Here is a 27,745-nt window from a genome sequence, read left to right on the forward strand (position 1 = left end):
AAGGTTCAACCTGGAAAAAAGGCAGCTCAGGAGGAACCTTAGCACTCTCTAGAACTCCCTGGAAAGAGGTTGTAGCAAAGTGAGGCTCTGTTTCTTCTCCCAAGGAAGAAGAGATATGACAAGAGGAAATGTGCACAAGTTGCACCAGGAGAGGTTTCAATTGTACATTAGGAAAATTTTCTTCCCTGAAAAGATGGTCAAACATTAGAACAATACCCAGAAAAGTGGTAGAGTCATCATCCCTGGATGTGTTCAAAAGACATGTGGATATCCTGGTTAGGAGCATGGTTTAGTGTTGGACCTGGAAGTGTTAGGTTAATGGTTGGACTCCATAAACTGAAGGGTCCTTTCCAAACTTAATGATTCTATGCACTTTAATAAATCAGCTCATACAGGAGGAGAGTTTGGTTGTGAAACATGCATTACCTCAGTGTTTTTAACTGTGCCTTACATTGGGGACTCCAAAAAATAAGACATCAGTTTTCTTAAGAACCAGTTGAACTGATGAAAACATTCACAATTGTGTAAGGGGAGAGGGGGCCTGAAGGGATAATGTGTCTTGCCCAGGGAATCAGCAGCAAGCCCAGGAACACAGCAGAAGCCTCTTAACACTATGCAGCAGTGCAATAGTAGACCACACTTTTCTTGCCTGAAAGGAGCTTATTAAAATAGTTAAGCAATGTAAACACTGCAGAAACAGTGATGCAGGCATATATGTGATTGTAACAAGTCCCACTGAGGAGAGAGACCAGCTAACTGCTGCATGGCACCTCCACACTCTGAGGCACACTGGTAGTGCTATTTCAGGGATTTCTAAATCACCTCCTTGCTTCAAACACTTTTCACATGAAACTAATCCCAGTAGTATCCATGAGCCAGGTCTGCCAAGAGGGATACAGATCAGAACAGATGTTCAGGGTGGCTGAAGCTATTAGACACAACCAAGCCAATAATGAGAAACTTTTATAAGGAACATTAGCCCTACATCCTTGAGATGTGAAAAGATTGAGGGGGCATTTCACACCCCACTTATTTCTCCTGATAAAAGTGTTTTCACCAGCAGACCCTTGCAGAAGCATCAGACTCTCCCACCAGCATCTCAGCATGTGCTGCAGTGTCAGAGCCTGTGACTCAGTGACAGCTCCAGAGACTTTAAATCAGCTGCTGGATTAAACGGACTGTGTAGAAACACTAGGTTTGGGTAATTCCAAGAAATACAAGCTCTGTGACTAAAAAAAGATGTTCTCAGACTGTTAAATATTTAGCTGCCAGCTGGGGTTACTATGGAGAGAGGTGGCTCTGTTAGTAAGGAATACTGAGGACAGGATTTAAAGAGCCTGTAAGGAAGAAAAGCAGTTTGGACAAAAATACATGTAAGGGTCAGATGGACAGTCCCAAGTTCAAGACCTTTCAGGCTGATTATTTGATGAAACATGGTGGTATCTCCTTTGCCTTATGTTTTCTGGGTCCTGTACACAGCAGGCAGTTGGCTTTCAAAAAGAGAAGAAGAAATACTGAGAGAGAAAAAAAAAATATTTTGTGAGTCAGCTACAAAGGAACATGAGGAGAGGGAAAAGAGTCAGGTGTCCCTGGGACCTCCTCGACCTCATTTACTTCTTATCTACAAGGGTGAAAACATAAGCAAGGAGAGCTGCGTTTCCTCAGCTGTCCAGAAATGACACAGGTGAAGGGCAAGCACAGTGCAGGGAATATCTGTGGCCAGATAAGAGCTGTGCAGAGAGTCAGATAAAGGTGACATTTCTTATCAAGCAGTCTGGAAGTCTGACAGCCATGCTGTGTGTTTGATATGAAAGGAGGGGACTCCCCACATCTCCTCCACTCTGGCTGCTCACTTTTAGCTGGTAATCTGTCCAGCCTGGAGGAAATCCTGTTGCCTTTGGAGGGGCAGAGTATTTTCCTCTGCTAAAAAACCACATATATCCAAAACAAAAAAATAAAAAAAAGCTTGTACAAACTGCCTCCAAAGCTGATCATACTATTGAGGAAGCAGTGCCCTACACACATTTAATGCATGAGCTCACCTAGGAAGCATCCCTTTGTTAGGCCACTGACTACAGCCTGAGCAGGGAGAGGACACACCTCAGCCTTGACAGTGCAGTTCTGTAGGAGTAATTTGTTGATCTCGAAGCATGAAGCTGAGTTATTCAGGGTGTAGGAGGAAAAAATGTTCTGCAGGAGCAGCCCAGCTCCATCAGTTCCAATCAGTAATACGTGGTTGCAGACTCTCGCCCCTGTTTTTCCTTCCTCACTGAAAACAGAAAAAAACAAAGCTGCTTTCCATGACTGACAGCTGTGGAAAATAAAGTCAGTTGTTTTGGCCACAAAATCGGGTGTGCGTGAGAGCCCTGAGTGACTCAGCTCTGTCACTTCCCCACTGCAGGTTCGGTGCCGCTGCTGGCGAGGGGCAGGCGGTGGAGGAGGCTCAGGACTGGGCTGCACCCTGAGATGGACTCAGAGATGCTCACAGGAGCCCTGGAGTTGTGTCCCCCAGGCTGTGTCCTGCCTTGCATGTGTCCCTGTGTGCCATGGGGACAGCCTGCGGCTCCCTCAGCTGTCCCCCAAAACCACGTCTGAACAGAGGGCGGTGGGGAGTGGGGTGTGCTATATTTGTGTCTGCACTGCTCCCCATGACAAAAGATTCATCAAGCACAGGCAGGAGGCTTCCATGTGAAGCCAAAAGAAAGGCTGGAGGTAATACTCAAAATTATTAGTTCTTGCTCATGCTATTAGGGGAAATGTTGCACACATGCTGCTGCATCACAGGAACCATGAATCTCCCCAAGTGATGCTCAAGAGAAAAACAGGGACTGAAACCTCTCCATAAGAGAAGTTCAGATGAAAATTTTCCATCTGTAAAGTTGGGAGCATTCAACAGACTCTAGTTCTTCTAAGAACATTTAGGAAAGGGCCAAAACTCCGGTGCTTTCCAGGACAGAGGACATTTTACCTTCTTTCTAAAAATGTCAGACTAATTTATGAAGAGTGGAATGAGGAACAACAGTCATGGGCAGACATGAATGTCTGGGAAGTGTACAAGCAAGATGTGAATCTTAGCAACAAACACAACCTTCTCAGCACAGAGGCTTAAATGCTTCCCATTTAGGAACTGATTTGGTCCAACAGCTTGTCATAGTTTGTACAGACAGGAAAAACCTGTATTCAGTAATGTAGCAATATGGTTTTCCTATACCAGGGAAAAGGTCCATTAATCTTGGCATATTAATAAATGAGCACCTATTAGCAATAAATAGGCTAGAGATCAGATTTCAAGTGCAAGGAGGTGATGCTCAGAGCAGCTTTCTGATGAGAGAAGTAGAGGTCAAGAGAGGAAAAAACCCAAAATCTGACGGACTTTCAGAGAGATTTTGATAATAAGGGACAATCACAGGGAATGAGCTTGCCCTGGGTGGAGAGAGCACACAGGCACCTCTGTGTGGGTCCAGGTGGGCTCTGCAGCAAGGAGTAGGGCTCTCAGTGCAGCTGCAAAGGTCCATGCTAAGGGGCAATGCCAGGGACAGCAGGGTCCACTGTGGCTGGGGAGGAGCTACCAGGCTGAGTGCCCAGTGGCCTGGTGGGTGGGCTGGGGAGAGTCCTGACCTCTGTGTCTGCATGGCTGAAATCCCATCTGATCCTGTCCTGCCAAAGGGACAGCGCTGGAGCAGGAGCCACAGCTGGAGCACACGGATCTCTGTCCATCCCAGTGGTGACTGGGATGCTGCCAGCTCTGCACGTTCACACAAGGAAAACAGAATTACGTGGCAAAGCAGAAACCACATGAAGTTCCCCTGGGTGTTTGGCTGCCATTGGGGAGACAAAAGCATTGTGAGCACACCTCAGTTTTTGAGCTCCACAAAGCTGCACATAAATAGGAATGAGATCACAAGCCATGGAACCTCAAACCCCAAAGGTCAGTGAGGACCCTCCCAGTGAAGGGCACGGCCACAGTGCAGAAAAAGCCCTGTCACTGGACAGAGCAAGCTTGGAGAAGGTCCTCTCCTCTGCACTAGCACCTCGGCTCTCTCGTCTCCTGTCCCATGGGACAGGATACTCTGGTCCTTGTCAGACCTGTGAAACTTACTCATCATCCCTCAATTTAAATAATGCCCTCAGAGTTCAGCAGGATGAAAAGAGGTCAGTTTTGATCATGCAGGCTTGGTGACTACCCATGTAAGCTGCAGCATAGTGGGTAGGACAATCACTGAGGCATCCAAACTGTCCCTCAAAGAAGGGAGGCCACTAAACATAGGTCTACTCAGAAAATAACATGTGAAACATGAGTTTGACCTCCTCCCAACTTTGTAGGTGACAGCTAAGCTTTGATGTACAGAACTAGTGTAATTTAGGTTGGAAGGACCTTGGGAGATGGGTAACATTGACATTAGTCCAGGTAAATCACTGGCATTCATTTCTTCTGAATTCACAGGCAGCTTCTGTTTAATCAAACCTCTGCTTGGTGACAAATAACATACACAGCAAAGAAAAAGACAAACAACAATCCTGTCTCCCACCATGGGCAGAGCTTTGCCATTCAGTGCTCGGCTCTCCTCGGACACAGCCCCACCTCTGGGTGAAAGGGCTTTGGCTCACAGAGAAAAGAAAGGGTTAACAAACCCCTCAGCAAATGAAGCCCCATTAGAAAAAGCTGGACTGCTACTTTCTAGGATCTACAACCTTTAGCCAAGGGACTCAGCTGGCTGGGAATTGGTCCCAGAGTGCCACAGTAGCCCAGACAGTATGACTGAGTGCTGGCACGATGCCCGTCACATTGTGAGAGAACTTCTAATCCTGGTTTTTGGAGTTGGGGTTTTTTGGTTGATTGTTTTGTTGGGTTTTTTCCTTCCTTCTTTCTTGCTATTAGTTATTTTTATAGCACTATTTTCAAGCACAACGGGAATTGTCTAATTGGAATTGTTTTGTTAAAAAAGGCTGATGAGCTTCATGAGAGACATCAGGGAATTCTGCAGAACAGTTATCAAAGCCACAAATTCTGGAAAATTTTAATCCTGCCAGTATTATGGAGGAAGTCCCATGAGCATAACTATGTGCATATGGTTTTGCAGATCTACCTTTTGTCCACAAAGATTTCCTCCATCTTTACTATCCACAGTGTTGCTGAGACACCTCGATAACCCTATTTGCAACAGCTCTTTCAGCCAGAAAGCCTCAAAGGAATACACTGTCCAACAAATGTTCCTGAACAGGGAAGCAGTCTACACTCAGCCTTTACTTGAAGTGGCTTCAGTGTGAGGGCAGCAGTTTGAAAAGCTGTGACTGAAGGCTGGGTATGGCCCCAGCTCAGCTGCAGAGCACTCAGTGATGCTCAGTGCCGCCCAGCAGTGAAGCCAAGAGGTGACTTAGGGCCAACCCACCAACCAGGGCTGGAAGAGCCCAGGGCCAGCCTCCCCTGTTCATTTCATCCAAAAATGCAACAAATTTTGGCATGTGAGTGCCTTCTGGGTTGTTTTTCTTCTTTTGTCAACTTTTAAAGCACAGCCACTGGATTGGCTTGCAAAAATTAACATATAAGAATGCATATTTTTCTTGGGTTTTTTTAAAACCATTCATGCATAGAATTAACACAGTCTGTTAGTGGAAAAACTGCAAGTTCTGAGACCAGTGTGTGACTGCTTTATGAAATAGCCTTTTGGGAATGCCTAATAAACAATTGCTTTTAATTTTGAACATCTGTATCTATAACAATAGGAGCTGCTGACGTGGCCCTCCCTCAGCCCTGGGCTCTGGCTTTAGCCGAGTAGGGACCGGCTGCAGCCTGAAATCGATCTCCTCTGGCCCCGCTGCTTCATACGCTGTAATTCCAGCCCTCTGCAGCTTGTCCTGGCTGATTTTCCCTTGAAACTTGATCTTTACATGGATCAAAGGAGGAAAAGGGGAAACAAGAAACTTTTGCAATGAAATTTCAGCCATGGCAGCTTGAGCTGCGTCTCCAGTTCAATCCCAGTCACCGGCTGCTGCCTGTGGAGTGTGCTGGTGTTTCCAGCCTCATGTCCTCATCCTGCCGGCAGTTTGCCACAGCACAGTCCTGTTTGGAGAAAAGCAACCTGCAAAAGGGAAACCTTGCCCCTAATCACATGAGGAGTTTTAGCAGTGCAACAAAAGCCATGCTGACATGGAATGACTCTGCTGATAAACTGACCTCTGAGACAAACCAGTATAATCCCAAAATTTAACAAAGAGTTCAGGAGATTATCACCAGCAGAGTGAATCAATACATTATTTACAATTTGCCTGCTATATGGTATTAGGGACACTGTCTCCCTGCAAGGTGACTGTGCACCAGCCCCCCAGCCCTTAGTGACACTCTGTCCCCTGGCAGGAGGGGGCTGGCACCAAAGGTACCACCCTCAGCTACCTGAGAGCAGCTGCCCTGGGCCATCCACAGCATTTTCACACCTTCAGCATGGGGTTGGTAGCAGTCAGCTAGGGAAAAAAAACTTCCTTCCGTGGGCATCTCTGCAGGGTGTGCAGTTAAATGGGGGTCCCTATACCTGCCAGATACCTGCACCCAGCTCAGGGGCCCAGCATAGACTCCTTTAAATTACTGTGGTCATTAGTTTCTTGTGATCAGATGGAAAAAAAATATGCCTGTCTTATTTCTTTGCCTAGTTTGTGAGATACAAAACTATAGAAACTTATGTTTCAAATACATGCTTAGGCTAAGGAGAGTAAAAAGTGGCTGGAACCAATGTCTTAGAGTACATATTACAACTGCTACAGTAATGTCAGTCTAAGCACAAGTGAAACATCCTGCCATCCTTACTTAGCTGCCTCCCTGGAATGATGAAGAATTAAAAGCATTTTTAGATTAAAAATGTGCAGAGGAATGTTTTTTTATTAAACCCATAGGTACCTCTGGAAAAGACAGAATCCCTCAGTAATCAAAGCCCTTCTTCCAGTCTGAAATCTTCCTGTATGAATATAGGGTGAGAACAGTTGCTCTGAATTTCACACCATGGTGTTAAATCTGAGCCCACCCAAGAGGAGAGGCCACGGGTGTCTGGGAGCCAGGGCTGTTAGCAAAGAGCTCAGGCATTAGGCACACCTTCGCTAAATTCCTGGCTACGAGATAATTACTACAATTTGCTTTCCTTGTCACCACTTTACTGGAGTATGTGTGTGTCCTCTTCGAGGCTCAGATTCCAGTAATCATTGGGAGTGTTTTGAGTGAAATGCAGCAATCATTGCCAATGCAAAGTGTTCTGCCACCATCAAGAAGGAATGAGCTCCCCAGCTGAAGGATGCCTTGTTTGGGAGCACTTCCATAAGGAGCAAACATGAGAGAGACACATCTACCTTCCTGCCCATCGCCTCACTCTGGGAAGGTGTGTTGGTACAAGCTGTCTTGACATGAGCTCTCTCCTATCCAGTTTCCATGTGCCTCTGGATGCCAACATTTTACTGTCCCTCCAAGATGACTATCAAAGAAAATGTAAATTGTGAGTATTTTTAGAAAGCAGTATTTAGAAACTTGAAGTTTCTTTCAGACACTCATGGTTGGTTGGTCTAAACTCCCCCCAAAAAATATATATCTATCTTTGTCTTTCTGATGTTCTTACACTTGCATACCAGGCAGTGACTTTCCTCAAAATTTTCCAAGCTGATAATTTGTCAAAAATACAAAGTGTCCAAATACTCTTGTAAGAACCCTGAACACAAGACCCCAGAGAATCCAGGAAAGTGGAACCGGATCCTGCAGTCGCCCTTGTGCTGGTGCGCTCAGAGGGAAGAGCCCCACAGAGCAAGGGCTGTAGGGTCAAACTGGTCAAACCTCCTGGTATGAAAACCTCGCTGCACAAAAGCTTAGGAGCAGAGAAAAGGCTCTTCCAGGGCAGACCCTTGGCAGATCCTTCCTCTCCCTTCCCCATGCCCTGAGGACTCCCCAAGGCCTGGGGTCTCACCACCCTCCCCTGCCTGCAGCCGGGAGGGGAGGGGATATTCGCATGCAAATGAGGTGATTTCCCACCAGGAAACCCCCTTTGTTTCCAAATCCATACCTACAACCCTGCCAGAGCAAGCTTTGAATGCAGAAGCGGATGAATGACCTAAAAGGATGAATGACCTAAAAGCAACGGAACTAAGCATTCAGCATAAAATCCCACCCACTGGTCCCCTTTACTGGAAAGCAGGATTTAGCAACACAGACAAAACCCACACAAACTGGCAAGTGAGGAGGGAAATGTACACACTCAGTTAGTGCTGTAGGCACCGGGCTAATGTTCTTCCTCTGCAGCTACAGCTCAGTGTGAGGTATCACATCAGTGCCTCTGGCTTCGACCCCCTCTAACCCCACCTTTTAGCACCAGGGCATAGTCATGTAAGCAAAGCAGATATGCCTGCAGCTGTTATTACAGCAAATAGTATAAACCTCTGAGGTATGGATGGATAATACACTGCTGACACATACACCTCTCACCTTCAAAGCCTCTCACTCGTGGCCCCTGTGACAAAACTGGGGAGAGGTCTGTCCTGTGCAGAGTGTGCACGGCCACAAAACTGAATTTACCTGTCTGCTACATTTCACAGACTGTGACTTACCACTGCCACTGGGAGCAAGCCTGAAGAAGATTTGCTCTCAATAAAAAACTGGACAAATTCAAGGGAGGAAGAAGGAAGTGCAACTCATTCCTTTCCTCTAGTAGCATTGAAGAAAATGTCCATCCATTACATCAGCCTACTTAAACACTTAAAAACATAGAATCATGGAAACATAGGGTGCCTTGTGTTGGAAAGGACCTTATATATCATCTAGTTCTGCAGACAAGGAATTAAATCCGTGAGTGAATTACTGTTAGCGACACTGATTCGAGTAAAACACTTGTGCAGTCCCTTAGAGTAACTATTTCTCTTTCTGTAGGAGTTTGTGTCAATTCTTTACCTGATGCCTTGAGAGGCTACCTAGAACAGAGGGTAGTCTGTGTTAAGGGAATAAAGTAGGTATTTGCTTTCCAAGGATACACCCTGGGCAGCACAAGAACCTGGCCAAGGCTATGATGGACAAGGAGGGAGGGGGGAGGGTCACACGTTTTCACACTTTTATAAATTCTAGGTCATTTACATATTGGGGTTAATTGTCCAATTACAGCTTCAGGTTATGAAGTCCCATCCTCCCAGATTGCTCTCCTCAATTCACTGTTGTTGATACTTTTTGGGTCTGAAACTGCAACAGTGTCCTTGGTTCTCCGGCTGGAAAAGGATTGATTGCCTTGTCTAACTAAACTGTGAAGAGAGCTTGCTAACAAGTTCAGAGTTAGTTACTAGTGCAGTGCAGAATCTGGAAAATATGAAAGCTAAAACTTAAGGCATCATACCGAGCTGCTAAAAAAGATTTGTAACCCATCCAACATAATGTAAGGCAAATGGAGCTAAACTAATTTATTGTTGCAAACCCAGAAAGCCACCAAGAGGACATTGCTTTAAAGTCTGCAATTGCACTTGTGCAACCCCCCTGGAGTGCATGGAGTTACATGAGGGTTAAAAAAACTAGCAAGCATAAAGCGCCTAATTCCAATTGAAAACAAGAGCATCATCAAACATCCTGCCAAAAGTACCGAGGAGATTTCCTCGGTACTTCCTTTCTCCCACCAAATATGACTTACTCTGAGTTTGACATACTCTATGGAGTGTGCCTTCTATACAGAGATTCTCTGTTTGATCATGCAAGGGCTGAAGAGAAGAGCAAAAGGTGGTTCTGACCTTCCCTGTGCGCCTTCATTTTCAGCCCTGACAAGACACCCTCACACTGCCAGAGGGTTCAGCCCAGGAACCTTGTGGGAATGCACAAGTGGCCTCCTCTCTTGAGTGGAGAATGATGGAGATGGTGATTGGGCCTTTCAGCAAGGTGCCTCTACATTTCCAGAGTTTGCTGCTGAGGATGTGGCAGCACCATCACAGGGTTCTGGCTCACATGAGAAGAAACAACTTCAGCAGAAGCTGAACTCATCTTGAACAGAATAAAGGAAGACACAACCTTCCTCAACTGAGGACATCTGTGCAGTGTGTGGACACAGCTGGCAAAAGCCTCTGTGCCCAGCAGTGTGCACAGGGACTGTGAGGTGAGTCAATGGTTGACCTTCCTTTGATGCTCCGACTTGCTCAACTCACTGCTTCTCCTGCCAGAGGGTTACAGCAGACAGACTGGGATCAGATGGATATGGATTAGGGGACCAGATGAAGATAAGCAAGGGAAGGTCCAGATGAAGCCAACCCTCTGTCTGAATACAGAGTGTAGGCTGTCAGGCACCTGCCCTGAGCTCAGGTGCCTGCCTGGCCCCAGTGGTGCAAAACCCTTGGGTACACTTAGGCAGATGCAGCTGTGGGGTGGTGCTGGTCAGTGTGACACTGTCACACTGTAGAGTGTCAGATGGAGCTGGTCAATGTGACACTGTTACACTGTGGGGTGTCAGATGGAGCTGGTCAGTGTGACACTAACACTGTGGGGTGTCAGATGGAGGTGGTCAGTGTGACACTGTTACACTGTAGGGTGTCAGATGGAGCTGGTCAGTGTGACTCTAACACTGTAGGGTGTCAGATGGAGCTGGTCAGTGTGACACTGTCACACTGTGGGGTGTCAGATAGAGCCGGTCAGTGTGACACTGTGACACTGTGGGGTGTCAGATGGAGGTGGTCAGTGTGCCACTGTGACACTGTGGGGTGTCAGATGGAGCTGGTCAGTGTGACACTGTTACACTGTGGGGTGTCAGATGGAGCTAGTCAGTGTGACACTGTCACACTGTAGGGTGTCAGATGGAGCTGGTCAGTGTGACTCTAACACTGTAGGGTGTCAGATGGAGCTGGTCAGTGTGACACTGTCACACTGTAGGGTGTCAGATGGAGCTGGTCAGTGTGACACTCACACTGTAGGGTGTCAGATGGAGCTGGTCAGTGTGACTCTAACACTGTAGGGTGTCAGATGGAGCTGGTCAGTGTGACACTGTCACACTGTAGGGTGTCAGATGGAGCTGGTCAGTGTGACACTCACACTGTAGGGTGTCAGATGGAGGTGGTCAGTGTGACACTGTCACACTGTAGGGTGTCAGATGGAGCTGGTCAGTGTGACACTCACACTGTAGGGTGTCAGATGGAGGTGGTCAGTGTGACACTGTCACACTGTAGGGTGTCAGATGGAGCTGGTCAGTGTGACACTCTCACGCTGCAGGGCGAAAGCCTGGCCATGGGTGTCTGAGTCATGAAGGGTGGGATGTGCCACACCTTATGTTTCCCCTCCACCAAAGCAAGCCCAGCAATGTGACACAAAGTAAAGGAGTTACGTTAGAGCCCTGACCCCACCATCTGACCCCAATGGGTGGACTCCCACAGTGATCTCACCCTGACAGCTTACTCAGCCTCACACGTAGCAGAGAAAGGTCATGCTCGGTTAAAAACAAAATTTGCTTTCTTGCAGCTTTTTCCCCCTTGGGCCAGAGGCTGTATCCCTGACTTGGGCAAAGATCCAACTGGAAATAATGAATGTAATTACCTTGTAAGCACCTCAGTGGAAAATATTGGTATAGTTAATTATACAGGGATGCAATGCTAGCCCATTTCCTAGTGTTTAAAATACAAATATGAATGCTTTCTCCTTTGAGGTTTTGAGAAGATTAGTTATTGCTGCAGTCCAACTGAATTGATAAGGCTTTCAGCTATTGCAATCATTTTAATGAGAAGGTTTCTAATACAGGTTTAACATCAATGGCTGGCATCATGTGCAAGAGTGTTACTCTGCACAGAGCTGGGGGTTTGAGTCCCCCTGCAAGAACGAGGGCCCCTTTGGCCATGCCCTTTAAGCATCCAACACTGAGATTTCTTTCAAAGGATGTTTGATTTTAACATTCTCAAACTGAAGATAAGAAACTCACACACCGAGTATCTAGAGAATTGAAATTTGAATATCAGGAGAATGAGGATACCCAAAACCTAGGACTTAGGTACCTTTCAAGAAATCCTGACAAACTGGCTACATGAAAATGTGCCTGTCTTTCATTAAGAATCATAGGAAACAGTGTAATAAACTCACAGCATGGACTGATCATGTACTGTAGTATTTTCATATTATGGTTTATTGACTTTCCAGGTGTTGAACAAGGAACCTGTTATTTCTATGTCAGTCTGCCTGAAAAGCCCCATCACTTTCAGCCCTCTGTGAGCAAATGAGCAAAAGCCACTCCATGTGCTTTGCTTGCCTTTGCATTTGATAGCAGCTGTTAACATTTTTGAACTATATGTACCCTAGCAGTTACTCATAGGTCAAAACCTGAAAAAGCTCAACTCTCTTCTCACATCTCTGCAAAAGTAGTGGAGAAGATTTATGAAAATAGAAGCCTGTCCTTGTGAAGCTATCTGAGAAAGCTTTTCCAGGGAAAAAAAAATAAAGGAGACAACAGCACTTTGGGTATAGGTCTTATTGTTTAGCAACAATCACATTTTGAACAAGGCCACGTCTTCCTGGCAGGAGCCAAAGCCACAGCAGCAGCACAGGGCCTTGTGCAGCTGCCCAGGAAAGAAGAGGGGACAGGCACAATGCCCTGCTGGGGAATCCCTGAGGCGGAGAGGCCCCGGCTTCTTAGGTTGCCATGGGAATTAATGAGGCCACAATCGGGAAATCCATCCCGGCAGCTTTGGAGATGCTGGTTCAACAGAGAGCAGTGTTTGCTCCCATGCCCTGCTGCAGGAAGCAGGGCCATGCGCTCCAAGCAAAGGGGAGACCGCTAAAAAAACTGCTTTTATCTAAATACTTCCTTGACAAATAATCCTTACTGCTGGTGCTGCTTTTCAGTTTTGTGCCCGTTCTGCTGCAACACCAGCTCACCGGAGCCCAGGCAGGAGCCACAGAGGCTGCCCGTGGTCAACAGCAACAAGGATGGATCAGTCACCACCTTGACTTTTGAATACATTTCCATATGCCATGCACTGAAAAAAAACTAAGGAAGCAGCTCCCCCAAAGGGAACTAAAACCACCATCCTCTAAAAGCTGCCAGATAGGTGTTTCACCCAGTGGAAAAAAGCCAAATAAAAGCATGTGTAGGCAAGGGGCAAACTCTGGTCTAGTTCAATAATATCCAGAGGACAGTCTCCATGAATCACAACACTGGTCTCACAAGTGTCAGCATAGAATCTTTTAATACTTTACATAAAAAACTGCATACACTATAGTTTTATGTAAACATCATATACATCTCAGTTTTTGCCATGTCAGTTTATTAAAAACAGTCTCAGTACCACTGTTGAGGGAAGAGGGAATAAAGTAAACAAACATAAATGGATACATTTGTTCTCTGAACCAGAGAAACAGAAAATTATTTTCACCCAGGCTGGCCACCTTGTGAAAATAAGTTTTAAATAAACCTTGATTCTTTAAACTGCCCTTTAGTACTAAAGTCTGATGTACTCACTGCATAAGTAACAGTGCTTTCACCCTTTTTTTTTTTTTCCAAGGCAAAAATAATACAGTGGTTTTATTTTGTCTTGTGTTGAAATCAGTTTTAAACAAGACCCAGATGAGGTTACCGAGTAAGAATGTTTCCAATGCTACAGTGTTGTATGCAGATGAGCGCATTGAGTGTTTAATTTAAACATTAAAAACTCCACCGAGTTGTGCAAAGTAACATCTTTTGAAAATAAACTTTTAAATAAACCCAAATCAACACACTTGCAGGAGACAACATCAAAAGTAAGGAGCAGGCACCAAAATCATAATATGGCAATATCATCCCCTTGCTCATCCTGCCTCATCTGTCAGGAGGTGGATATCCAGCAAGCAGGACAGTTCAGCTTTACTTTCTGGCCTGGTGGCTTCTGCAGCTGGAGTCAGTTCATGGCTCCTGTTATCAGCAGGCATCAGTCACTCAGGGCAAGTTCCTTTGCACAACACAAGTCCCACCTGGGCACCCCCTCCCCACCTCACTTTAAATAAGCACCCCCTGCACTACCCCAGTTTGCACAAGACAAAAAAGGTAACATATATACAGGCTTTGCTTGGGATGACCCTCCCCTCCCCTCCCAGTCTCGGTCTTCAGGGCGCTAACTTCCACAGCAGGTCAGGCTCAGGCTGAAACATGTGAGGGAGAAGCAAGGATGCTGCAGGCAGCCTGGGAGAGGCAGCCCCTTTCCCCAGCTCGCCTGGGTGGAGGCACATGCAGGCAGGAGGCAGAAGTCCCTTCGAGCATCTCAGCTCCACCGCCCTCCTCTTGCAAAAGAGAGGAGGCTGCCCGGGAGCAGGGAGCAGCAGGTGTTGGCAAAGGGGCAGAACCGGGTGCAAGGTTTGCTCAGTCCAGTCTCAGCAGCTTTTTGTCGTTGAGTCCACGACTAACTCGCAGGGGCCAGCGGTAGGAGAAGGCTTCTCCCCACTTTATTCCCAAGATTCAGGGCATGCAATCCCCCCCTCCCTCCGTCCCCGCGGCTGAGCAAGCACAACCCTTTTTGGCCAAGGCTCAAGGAGCGTGCTCCCTCCCTTAGCCCCCACCCCATGCACAGCCAGTCTCTAGCGGAGGGGACAGGCAGATGCCGTGTGCGTATAACCCAGCTCCTCTGCACCTGCCAACAGGTGACCCGGGCGCTGTGCCCAGCGCCGCGCTCCAGACACGCCCTATAGGACTTTGCAGCAGTTGATGCAGCCGTTCTGGGTGCCGTAGCGCTTCTGCAGGGCTGCCCGGGTGGCAGTCTCGAAGACCTCCCGGACACCCTCCTTGGTCTTGGCCGAGCACTCCAGGTAGTCGTAGGCCTGGATGCGGATGGCCATGGCCCGGCCGTCCTCGGTGCGCACCGGCTCCTGCTTCATGCGGGCCAGCTCGTTCCGCACGTGCTCGTCGTTCCGCAGGTCCTTCTTGTTGGCCACCAGGATGATGGGGACGTTGGGGCAGAAGTGCTTCACTTCGGGCACCCACTTCTCCGGGATGTTCTCCAGCGAGTCCGGGCTGTCCACGGAGAAGCACATGAGGATGACATCGGTGTCCGGGTAGGAAAGGGGACGCAGGCGGTCATAGTCCTCCTGGCCAGCCGTGTCCCACAGGGCCAGCTCCACCTGCTTGCCGTCCACCTCTATGTCCGCCACGTAGTTTTCAAAGACGGTGGGCACGTAGACCTCAGGGAACTCGTCCTTGCTGAAGACGATGAGGAGGCAAGTCTTGCCACAGGCACCGTCCCCCACCACCACCAGCTTCTTGCGGATGGCAGCCATGGCCAGGCTCGCCAAGCTGGCCTTGCCGTGCAGCAGGACGATGGCAGCGCCCTCCTCCCCGCGGCCGCCGCCTCCCGCTCCCTCTCGCTTCTCACAGGGCACCGTGGCGAGCCGGCCCGCGCAGGCAGGCGGGCGCGCCCTGCTCTCTCCGCTCACCGGCACCGCGCCGCCGTATCCTGCCTCGCGGGAGCGCTACGGCCGCAGGGCAGCGCCGCCGGCCCCGGAGCTCTGCGGTGGGAGCGGTGCCGCCGGTTCTCGCCCTCACTGCACAGACACGAACGGGACCCGCTCCGCGCAGCCACTGCCGCAAGCTGCGGCCCGGCGCCGCTATTTAAAGGCGCTCGCGGCTTTCTTAATATAGCTGGCCAATGGGAAGGCAAGGAGTGAGGTCATCCCCGGCGGAGAGCGCTGCGATTGGCGGGCGGCCGCGGGCGGGGGGCGGGGCCGAGGCGGGGGGGAGCGGCCGGGCCGGGAGCGGCCGGGCCGGGCCGGGCCGGGGCAGCGCGCCCGGGGTGGCGGCGGGCGGAGCCGCGCTGGGGCGGCCGGGGCTCCGTGTCCCCGGTGCGAGCCTGTCCCGGTGCGAGCCTGTCCCGGTGCGAGCCTGTCCCGGTGTGAGCCTGTCCCGGGTGAGCCTGTCCCGGTGCGAGCCTGTCTCGGTGTGAGCCTGTCCCGGTGCGAGCCCGGTGTGAGCTTGTCCCCGGTGCGAACCTGTCCCGGTGCGAGCCTGTCCCGGGTGAGCCTGTCTCGGTGTGAGCCTGTCCCGGTGCGAGCCTGTCCCTGTGTGAGCCTGTCTCGGTGCGAGCCTGTCCCGGTGTGAGCCTGTCCCGGTGCGAGCCTGTCCCGGGTGAGCCTGTCCCGGGTGAGCCTGTCCCGGTGCGAGCCTGTCCCGGGGTGAGCCTGTCCCGGTGCGAGCCTGTCCCGGTGCGAGCCTGTCCCGGGTGAGCCTGTCCCGGGTGAGCCTGTCCCGGTGCGAGCCTGTCCCGGGGTGAGCCTGTCCCGGTGTGAGCCTGTCCCGGGGTGAGCCTGTCCCGGGTGAGCCTGTCCCGGGTGAGCCTGTCCCGGGGATCCCGGCTGTCCCGGGTGAGCCTGTCCCGGGTGAGGATCCCGGCCCGGGGATCCCGGTTGTCGCCGGGGCAGGCAGGGCCGGTCCCCGCCGCAGGCTCGCCGCTCGGGACGGCCTGAGTGAAGAGGCTGGGCGGGCACCGAGAGGAGCGGGGAGCGCCGCTGCGTCCCAGGGGCAAAGTGAACAGAGAGCATTGCAGGCGGGTGAATAAAATAAAAGCGTCCGCTGGGCGCTCCTGGAAAAGCGCTCGACACCCTTCCTTAAGAAATTAATCATATTCGACTCTCGCCAGCTTTTGGCCAAAAGGGAGCAGAGGAATTGCAAAGCGGGAGAAGCAGCAGGCTTGAACTGAATTGTCCTTTGGGTCTCAGTTTACAGGGATATCGGAAGTCACAGCAAGGAAAAAATGAACGTGGAGAATAAAGGGGCGCAAAGCCCTGTAGTGAGGGGTTGCTGGGAGGGCAGGATGCGAGTCCCTTCACAGGAGGAGCTGGCTGGGCTGAGCTGGGCCGGGCCGGGCTGAGCCGAGCTGGGCCGGGCTGGGCTGAGCCGGGCCGGGCCGGGCTGGGCTGAGCTGGGCCGAGCCGGGCCGGGCCGGGCGCGCTGGGGCGGCCGCAGTGCCGGGGCACACACGGACACCGCCGGCAGCGACGCGCTCGGTCCCTGTTGCAGCTGCCGCTGCTCAGCCGGGTGGTGTCCCAAACTTCTTCCCTGCCAGCACAGGCGCAGATGTCTTGTGGCTACTGCCTCTCGGGGTTTGATTCGAAGTGTCCCGTTTTCCCAGCCAGTACTGGCATTAGGGTATGGAACAAAAATGAGTGGTTTGTACAATACTGTTGTTATTAAAAGTTGCATTTTAAAATACCCACTTGGAGAGCGAATGCATCAGTGAGTACATCAAATTGCCTGACAAGTTTCTTGCAGCAGACTGTTACAGAGGGGTGTGTGTCAATAGGGCAAAAGGTTCGTTTAATCCTAGACATTGAAATAAAAGTCATTTTCTGTGAGATTTTTGTAATACCCATTTCTCCCAGTCAAAAGAGCATGTTCCTGGATGCTGACGGATGAGTTTGTGCCTTGATTATACATTGGTTTGTACAGCATATTTTATATGAACATAATAAATTCAAACTGATTTTTTTAAAGAATTCAGCAATAAAGTGTAGACATAGACATGGATGTTCTTCAGTACCTATGGCCTTCCAGCGAGCCAAATTTCTGGCTTGCATCATCCCTTTAAATCCGTTGTCACTGCTCACAGGCTTCAATTCTTCTCAAACTGCGTGGAAATCACCCCCCTGCTGCCATGTCCTCCTGGCACGGGGGGATGGTGCACGGGCAGCTTGCAGCTATTTTCTCCGCAGTCCCAGGCGGGGAAGGCCGCTGGGAGAGGCAGGCGGGGGGATTTGCGGCGGATTCCCGTTCCATGGAATCCCCGGCTCGCCGCTCCCCCCGCGCCGCCCGGCCGCGCCGCGCCGACGGCGGGGCCCCAGCGCCCCCTCGCGGCAGCTCCGCGCCCTGCACCGCCCTGCGCCTGCTCCGTGCGGCTCCGCAGCTGGAAAACCCTCCGCTGGAAAAACCCACCGCTGGAAAAACCCACCGCTGGAAAAACCCACCTCTGCGGCGGCAGCAGGAGAAGCTGCGACTGCTTCACCTGGCCTGAGAGGTGCTGCTTAAATATACTTCTGATTCCGCTTGTATTTTGAATCATGCCTGGGTGTTTGGTTTTGTCCTTTCAGGAGCAAAATGTTTTATTAAATAGAAGAAGGAATAATGCAAATGAGCAGTTACGTGTATTGACTCATCTGTGCTGTGCCACCGAAGGCAGATAAATAAGCAGTTTATTCATTTCAAAGCACACGGCTCTATTGTTGCCCAGAGTGCTGCTTACCTCTTTAAAGGTTTCCAAGCAGGGTGACCTCATCCAAATTGTCTGCTGATTCCAGCTTCCAAACTGTGCGAAGGAATTACTCCACAAATGTCCAGCTAGCTCAAGTTAAGTCCATAGCATGAATTTTTCTTGTAACTGAGCAGTATATATATATTTGCAGCACCCAGTTATGGTCTGAGCCATGACTTAATGGCTCATGCTTAATTTTCAAGTCTCACATCTCTAGTTTTCCACACAGTTGCACTGAAAGCAAAGTGCCTGATGTTTCATCTCTCACCTTGCAAGACAGACTTCAGCAAAGGCTATGTAACACCTTGACCAAGGCTTTCAAATGCTTTATAAGTATTTTTTTCCAGAAACTTTATATCATGAGACTCAGCCCTGTGACCAACTCAAGCTGAGATCACACTCATTTCACTGTCCTGGGGTACACTCCAGCAACAGCCTCTAGGGGGAACATCTAAGTCATTGTGGTTATTACACATCTGTAATTAGCGAATATATCCAGCTTATGTATTTTAGGGCTGAATTTTAACTGACATTGTAGCTTTTATATTTTCTGCATGAATCTGCATGATATAAACTGTAGTTCTTTATGCAAGCTGAATCTTCACCTCTAGTTAGCTGTTCTAGTGCAAAATGTGCACTCTAAGCATACTGTTAGTTCTGCTGCACCATATACTTCTGTATGATTGAGGAAGAAAGCATGAAGTAGGACAAAGAAGGAAGACACCACTTGTTTGTTTTTATTGCTTGTGGGGATGGTTTTGAGATTAAAACTCAGATTTTGTTGTTTATTTATTTATTTATTTATTCATTTATTTAATCCAAGTGGCATTTTTTAGTTGAGAAGACAATTCCTGTCAATTACTGGAGATTTTTTTCCAGGTTATATTCCCCCCCTGCTCTTCTTCTAAGCAGATTTTCTAAAGGGCATGTCTGTAACTCAGATACATTGTGTTCAGGTGTAAATCTGTACCAAAAGTATGAAAGCTCAGTGGGGAAGGCAATCTTTCTCCTTTCTGTCAATAAGTAGGCAAGTAAGTACATAGCCTGCTGTGGCATAACATGCTGAGGGAGCCACATGTCCTCTCATGGCACACAAAGTCCTGCGTGCTGGCTTGTAATGCCAGCATCAGGCATCCTGCAGTCCTTATGCAGGCAAAGCTCCTCAGCAAAGCGAGGAAGGCAAGAGGCAGTGAAATATGAGCAGTTCACAGGCTAGTGTGGAAAAGCTCTGGGTAGATGTTAGAGAATGGACAGAAATGGTACCTGTCCCCCTAAGAGAAGAGCTTCTGGCACATTTAGGAACCAGACCTTGCTGTTTGTCACCACAGGTCCATTGCTTTCCAACGTTCCTGGAGGAATGCAGAGTTCAACTCTCAGAGCCGGGATCAGCACCCTCAGCAGACAATCCAGACTGATCTGCCTAGAAACTGGAATGCCAAGGCACAGCAGGAGAAGGTGAAATGACCTGTGTGTTTTCATGCAGATGTTTATGCTAAGTGCAGTGCACATGAAAGCATACCAGCCCAAAAAATATGCTTTCATGACTAAATAGCTGTATGGGATCCACTGGCATTGCTCTTCCAGGGAATAAGAGAGGTCAGAAGCTGTTTAATTTTTTCCAGTTCTTACAGCAAGACTATAAAATTCATACTTTAATAGGACTCAGGAAATACGGGTTGCCAGAGTAAAATTATACCACTACAGTATATTAAAGTGGCCCTTTGTCTCCAGGTGAGTTCAAATTAAATAAAAACAAGTGCCTCATCCTTAGGCAAGAATTTTTAGACCTAAAACACCTCATCTCAGTTGAAGAACCCTTCTGTAGCTTAAGGAAATAAATGAGCTGACCATATAACTCTTATGGATACTCATGATGTTACATGTCTACATCACCAGTGATGTCTTTGGAAACAGTTCTTTCTGCAGAGAGACCAAACTTGTCACCTGGTTCCTTTTGTTCTCAGTTTTTACTGACTGCAGACACCTTGCTGTCTTTGTCTACCAGGAAAACTGAGACAGAGTAAAGGTTGCTTGTCCAATGCCAAGATAGCAGGGAATTCAGTCTCTCTATCTGGAGTTAAAGAAAGTATCCTTAACGGTGGGAAGTTCTTTATTTTTAGGATCTCCAGTGAATGTACTTCATTCCATATTTTCAGGATGGTCCGACACTGGAAAAGGCTGCCCACAGAAACTGTGGAGTCTCCATCCTTGGGCATATTCAAAACCCAACTGGACACAGTCCTGAGCAACCTGCTGTAGTTTATCCTGCTCTGAGCAGGGCAGGGTGGAGTAGATAACCCCTCCTCACCTCATCCATTCTTTGGTTCTGCAATTCATCCATCTGTGATGCCTCAGCAGATCTGAAAAGTGATGTTTGGAGGGTCTCTCTTGCAGGTCTACTCCTGTTTCACACTCCAGCACTGTCAGCCCACATTCCACCAGGGAGTTTGGCACACTCGGTTCTGAAGTGCTCACACAGGATGAGTCTTTTGCAATAGGAACAAGGAAACTTCTGAAGTAAGCATGTTGTGATTTGTTAACAATTTGTGCAATTTCCACTTTATTGGCAGTAAAGTAGATTTCTTTAAAAAGCAATGATGTCATATGGTCCTCCATGTAGATTTATTTGCTATATTAAGATACATTAACTTATTGTTTTAATTACTGTGGTCTTCATGGTGGTCTTTGAAGTGTGGTAGTCAGTTCTCTCTGTAGGAGAACCTGTGACCTGAGGAACCTGAGGCAGCAAGAATATTAGAAGAAACTGGTCTGAGGGAAGGTGGTTGATGGTGGCAATTACTATCCTGTAAGTCTAACAAACTTATATTTCATATAAATTAACCATGACTCTATGAGGACTTGAAAACACTTTCTTAATTCCCACATGATCAATGCTCTGTCAGCAAAAGCAGCATGAGTGCACATAGAAGAGCTATTGCCATGTAGAATTCCACTAAGAGATCATGGCAGGAAAAATGTCAATAAAACCAATTTGGAAATTTATTCAATACAGTGTTTTACGTTCCATCTCACTCACAAAATTAAGTCATTCAATCTAAAAAATAAATCTGTTACAGACTGAACACTGACCATAAACAATATCTGAGATTATAAAACAGAAATACAGGGTACTGCAGGAGTCTTGGTTACATACAGATTTGGCTTATACCTTAATTTTTTGATTTATAAGATGAGGTAAGAACAGGGTAGTCACAATTTCAGAAAATTGTGATGTCAGAGAAATTAAAAGACAGAAAAATAATAGGGGAAAAAGGTAAGACAGGAGTATAGGGACAAAAAAGGAAATAAGGGAAATTCCAAACTAATGGAATTTCTCTCCTCTCCTCATTCTAGCCTTCAGAAGAGCTTACAGAAAAAAAAAAAACCATCCTGGGAAAATGTGATTTTGTTTTATTTTCAAGGAGGGGCTGCTTTTAGGAGAAAGTTAGCTGTAACTGGAGATTACCCCTGTGGTAAAATATACTTCATCTTTGCTCTGTGCCATGAACACCTTCCCAAGTCCTGTGAGCCAATGCTGACACTACTGACACAGAGAGAGAAGTGGAAGAGATGATTCTTGGATGTGGATTCTTCATTCTCTTGGATGTGTCAGTGAAGGACAAAGTGAGCTACTGAGATCTCTGCCCAGAGTTCCACAAGGATGTAGACATCTACAGATGTTACTTTTATGTGCTTCTTCATGGTCAGGACTGGCTTACAGCAAAATCCTTGCATTTTGGGTTCTGGAAATCAAAGTGTTCTGCCTCACAGCACCTATTATTCCAGTGGCTGCCAAGATAGAACTCAGGTATTAAGAAGAAACAACTCCAGGCAAGGAGACAATTAACACTACAGAAGGAAAAACTTAGGCTGCCAGCACTGGGGCATATGCTTACCTAGGCTGTTCTGCCAAGACAAAAGAAAGTGATGATAGAGGCCTGGAGATCATTAACCAAGTGCATTACATGAGGAAAGGAGGAGAAAAAAAACACTACAGGCACTGCCAAATTTTATGAGAAGGGAGCATTATTTTGTGGTTGGATTTCATCATGTGGAAAGGTAAGCAGATATCTTTGTTACTGTTGTGTTTGTGCTTATATGTTATAGGAGGAAAACATCACTTATCTGCAAAGCATCACACTTGAAAACTGGATTTGTTTCTTTCTCCACCTCCAATACAGGCTGAAGAGAGCAATTCTAAGTTTGAGATGTGGAACCAGTCCTGAGAAATGGAAATGAGCAAGCTACCATTCTCCATGGAGGTTTTTTTGTTCAAGGGAGTTACACAGAGGCTAGGACAGAAAAACCATCACTACTGGGACAAGCACAAGAACCTGTGTTTTAGTGAATCTAATCCCAGGTTCCTGATAGTAAGACTCAGTGGCAAACAGCTGTACTGACAGTTTCCTTCCATACACTTCCTTGAAGGGTGTCCTTAGGGAAGTGTGTCACCACACAAGTGTCCAATAGTCTGCTGTCTAATAGCAGCGGGTTTCTGACTGGCAGAGCAGGTCTGCCTTGCTCTAGGATTCATTTGTAAAGCTGGCCCAAGCTTGGTTCCATATATGCATCAGAAATGCAATGTATAGCATAGAGTACAATGGAGGCAGTGCTATCTCCACCTCTTCTTCAGGCACAGATTAATAAACTGGGGTAAACCAGCCTAGGATCTGGGGTAGAATAATCCAGTTCATTATTGAATTCCTACCTTAAAAGTAAAGAAAAAGACTAGACTTCAATTTCTACACCTCTTTGTTCTTATCATCTGAATGTATGGTAAAATTTTCTGTCTTTCTGTAGCACTTGCAGGCAGAGGACATAAAGAGGAGGCAATGCCAGCAACCATGCTGTCAACTTTGCAAGTCATTAACAATCTGGAAAGAGACTCAGACATACTGTCAACCTAAGCAGAACATCTCAGAGAGGCACTGAGATGGACCAAAATGTAAAGATTTTGGGTGCAGCTCCCCATTCCTCCCTTCTGAGAAGCAGTGAGTCCTGGCAGTCCAAAGAATTGAGTTATGAACTGAGATTAAAGGCACAAGGCTGGAAGCAGGCAAGTAATGTGCAGGGTTTGAAGACACATGCTGAAACACAGAAATGGACAGAGAAATATTCTAAGGCAAACCCCTTCTGATCCTGAAGTAAAGGTACCCCTCTAACTGAGTGCAACTGTCATGAACTAGGAGAACATGGAAGTCTGTCACTTTGTTTTGCTGCCTTCCTTGATGCTGGTGTCATCACTCTGGCAGCCTGGTTAAAGTTTCCCAGGAGGAAACAAAATGAGAACAAAGACAAATTTCTAAACTGATTATGCACCTGGAGCTGTACACTTAGCAAATGAACTTTTCCAGGTGAGAGACCTAGCAAAATACACAATAAGATTTTTTTTTTTCTTACCCCTCTTCCTACCATTATTTGTCTATTGATGATATCTTGGGTAGAAATGTTGGGGCAGGCCAAGTATTCAGTATTGGATGGATTGCTGCTTTCCGTCTGCATCACTTTTTGGTTGCAGTTTCAAGTCCAGAATCACACTGTGCCGTAACAACAAATGCTTCAAAGATGACATTTCCAAAAAGTACCTTTCTTCCAAGACTCTCTGAGTGCTTTTCAACATGAATTACCAGCCCATCTCTTGGTGATAAGTAGGTGTTATTTCCATCTTCAAACTGAGAAACTTAAACTGCTGCCTAAAGTAACTATGAATCATCTACTTCCTGGAGCTTTCTTTTTGTTTTCCATGCCCTTTCCCTTTTGTCCCCTAGGCCATTCTTAATCTCAATTTCTTCTCCCTTCTGTCTCTAATAATCCCCTCGATGCCACCTGATGTTGTACCCAAACTTGAAAACTCTCTTACCGCCACCCCTGCATGCACCTTGGACGTGCCTGTGTGCTGCGGGAAGTGCTCTCCTGATTCAGGTAGCAGCATCAATTGAGCCTTCCAAGGAGCTGTATTTATGTAGAGAGGTTTCAATTGTTATTTCCATCCAGTATGTGCATGTGTGGGCGGGGAGGATTAGTCTGCAGATAAGTTAAAGAGCACAGGTGTCTCAGGTGCCTCCGAGGTGGAGCGCTGAACTGGGGAGAGGCAGTTTTGCAAAGATTCTAAGCACTTACTGCTCCCCCTGCTTGGAAAGTTCAGACCAATTGGGTGAATCAGAGCTCAGCTGATGCTTTGTAAAACACTGGGCAGCATATTGGCTGATGTCTCTTTTCAGTCTAAATAAACAAGTGCTTTCCTCCAGAACGGTGTTTTGTTCAAGATAAGGGTAACTGGTTTCACTCCCAGTATCCACTGAACATATCTCTGAATAAAACTGTTGTTACACTGACCTTAGTTTCTGTTTCTTAACATTAATCTTTTTATTGTTTTTTTTTTTTTTAATGGGAAATAGAAAGTTGACAATATGTTTTCATTGTATACTCCTCTGCAACTGGAAAAGATAAACTCAGGGGAGGTTTTTAATCAACTTTTCTTAACCTGTATAAATTCAAGTTTTTGCAACTTCTATCAAAAAAATCAGCGATCTCCCTCTGTATCTGTCTCAGAGCAATTTTTCAAAAGATGTTTACTATGTGGCTAAGAAATTGATTTGGCTGGAATCCATATTTAAGGGCATCTGTCTCCGAAGAAAAATACAGGCTGGATAGTTTCCTGTTCTGTATTTTAGCATTGTTCTATGATCCAGCAGTCAGTGTATTATCCTGAGGCATCTGTATCCGGGGTTGCTTCTCTATTCCACCTCAGGCTATGTCTGCATGGCTGTACACACAAGGATGTGCATGTCTGCACTGCCAAGTAGCTGGAAAGAAGCAGTACCCCATGGCAGCAGGGTGCTGGTTCACCTTTCCACTCAGGAATGTGTCCCAGGATCCTGTGCAGACCCCAGTGCAGGAACACCTGCCAGGTGATACTGGGCTCACACCTGCCCTGTGATACTGGGCTCACATCTGTCAGGTGATACTGGGCTCACACCTGCCAGGTGATATTGGGCTCACATCTGGCAGGTGATACTGGGCTCACACCTGCCCGGTGATACTGGGCTCACACCTGCCCGGTGATACTGGGCTCACATCTGTCAGGTGATACTGGGCTCACACCTGCCCAGTGATACTGGGCTCACACTTGCCCAGTGATACTGGGCTCACACCTGCCCGGTGATACTGGGCTCACATCTGCCAGGTGATACTGGGCTCACATCTGCCTGCTGATACTGGGCTCACATCTGTCAGGTGATACTGGGCTCAGACCTGCCTGGTGATACTGGGCTCACACCTGCCAGGTGATACTGGGCTCACATCTGGCAGGTGATACTGGGCTCACACCTGCCCAGTGATACTGGGCTCACACCTGCCTGGTGATACTGGGCTCACATCTGGCAGGTGATACTGGGCTCAGACCTGCCTGGTGATACTGGGCTCACATCTGCCAGGTGATACTGGGCTCACACCTGCCCGGTGATACTGGGCTCACATCTGGCAGGTGATACTGGGCTCACACCTGCCCAGTGATACTGGGCTCACACCTGCCAGGTGATACTGGGCTCACACCTGCCCAGTGATACTGGGCTCACATCTGCCTGGTGATACTGGGCTCAGACCTGCCTGGTGATACTGGGCTCACACCTGCCAGGTGATACTGGGCTCACATCTGCCAGGTGATACTGGGCTCACACCTGCCCGGTGATACTGGGCTCACATCTGCCTGGTGATACTGGGCTCACATCTGGCAGGTGATACTGGGCTCACACCTGCCTGGTGATACTGGGCTCAGACCTGCCTGGTGATACTAGGCTCCTGCCCACAGGCCTGCTGGCATGGATGTTGTACTCACTCCTGGCAGAGCTCAGACATTAGCTGTGGAAGAACTCAGATATTAGCCACTAATATCTAGGTCTTCTTTCTAGAAGACCTAGAAAGTCTGTAGGAGACTGACACTTGGAAAGTGATACGTGCCCGTATCTTAAGCTTGGAACAAAAATTAATAGTGATGAATCCATGCAGAAACAAACTGCCAGCAGTCAATACTCAGGCTAAGCTTGAGCCAAAGTGCTCTCCTCTAATTTAAATCATGCTGCCAGTGTTGGAGGGGAAAGGAGAAGAAACAGAGGAAGAGGAAACTGTTTTATTAACCTTTTTCTTTTTTACTTTTGCATATTTAAATATTAAACATGAATATTTATTAGGAAAATAAAAAACAAAGGAAAGAAGCACTATGGAACAGAAGATGGAAATTAAATAAAATTCATATATCATTCAATAGGGCCATTTCTAAGATGAAGAACAGTATTTGCTCCCCATCACCACAGTTGTCCAATTGAAACAGCAGGGGAACTCATACTATATTAGGTGAATATGTTATATGGTACAATTTGGGATTTCAGTGAAGCAAATAGGCAAATAAATGATGTATTCACTAGAAACAAGAATTAATAAAAAAATAAAGTCAGAACATAACAATAAGAAAACAGTGTGAGAGAGAAATTTTCCATTTTCATTGCAAAGATAGTTTATGCATTTCATAAAATAATGTTGTAGTAGACTGCATGCTTAAGAATGTCATCAAGGCAAGGTTTGTAGACAAGCTGACTTAGTTGGGAAAAGAATAGACAAGATCTTGGGCACTCATGTCTTCAAACACCTCCTCCAGATCCCATTTGATAAAGGACCTGACTTCCCCCCATAGAGCTCTGCAGACCATGATAAGCCACAAAAACCATGACAATCTAGAATGTGTTTTGTGCAGAGATGTAGGAAGAACCTGTAGACTTCACAGATATCTACAAAGTGATATATCAGCAGTGCTTTAGCAAAAACCTCCCTGCACAGCACCCAGTACAGGGTTTTGGAAGGAGGAGCATTTTGGAACTAAAAAAGCTCCATGTGTTCTCTCCTTTCCGTTGCTTGTTTTGCAGATGCAGTGGAGAGAGGGTAATATGTCTTGCTTAGCAAGACCATTTTCCATTTTGCATCAGTTTCTTATGTAAATAGGTCTTCCTAGTGAACAATCTACCTACTAATTCATCTGTTTACTCAAAATCATCTTCAGACAGGAAACATGTTCTATTTTATGAAAATAGATTCTCTTAGGCTTTTGTCTCAGTTTTCTTCATGTCCTGACACTTAATCAAATTCATTTTGTGAAATGTACTGCATCTGTTTTAAATAATTCATCATCTTGTACCTCTGCAATCACTCAGAGAATGTCAAAGTGATACAAGAGCCTGACATTTGGTATTATATTTTGATGGAGATGCAGGGCTAGATCATGGTATTCCTCCACAGCAACTCAGAGCAGCATATGAAAAGTAGGAAAGTTTCTGCCAAAACTAAATTCTATGTGTCCCTAAGGCCTTGACAGCTTCATCTCTGCTAGTGGATTTGTCCATAACTGAACCTGCCTCTGCACTGTTGATGTGTTCACATTTCAATATGCTCAGCTGCCCAAGCTACCTCCTGTGCCAGGGTGACACAGCTTTTGGAGAGGACTTGTCTCAGCACATCCCTCAGGCTGTGCTTGTTGAGGGGACAGATTGGTAGACAAACAGTTCATGAATCACACCCATGA

General features: G+C 47.3%; 1 protein-coding gene and 1 long non-coding RNA gene across 8 annotated transcripts; one reads left to right on the forward strand and one right to left on the reverse strand.

The window, feature by feature from the left end:
• Positions 1-13,138: 13,138 nt before the first annotated feature.
• RHOB (ras homolog family member B) lies at positions 13,139-15,534 on the reverse strand. The gene has a single exon (XM_021525337.3). It carries the CDS (start codon positions 15,209-15,211, stop codon positions 14,621-14,623), a length of 591 nt encoding a protein of 196 aa, XP_021381012.1. The 5' UTR covers positions 15,212-15,534; the 3' UTR covers positions 13,139-14,620.
• Positions 15,535-16,301: 767 nt separating this feature from the next.
• On the forward strand, positions 16,302-24,509 carry LOC116183499 (uncharacterized). 7 transcript variants are annotated; one of them, XR_014953557.1, is made up of 3 exons: positions 16,302-17,940; positions 19,503-22,233; positions 22,356-24,509. It is a non-coding gene; the product is annotated as an uncharacterized LOC116183499 (long non-coding RNA). The 7 variants fall into 7 exon arrangements; XR_014953559.1 differs by having other exon boundaries at positions 22,975-24,509; XR_014953556.1 differs by having other exon boundaries at positions 19,503-20,980; positions 21,529-24,509.
• Positions 24,510-27,745: the final 3,236 nt, after the last annotated feature.

Source organism: Lonchura striata, chromosome 3 (genome assembly GCF_050655825.1).
Source record: "Lonchura striata isolate lonStrDom1 chromosome 3, ASM5065582v1, whole genome shotgun sequence".
NCBI lineage: Eukaryota > Metazoa > Chordata > Aves > Passeriformes > Estrildidae > Lonchura > Lonchura striata.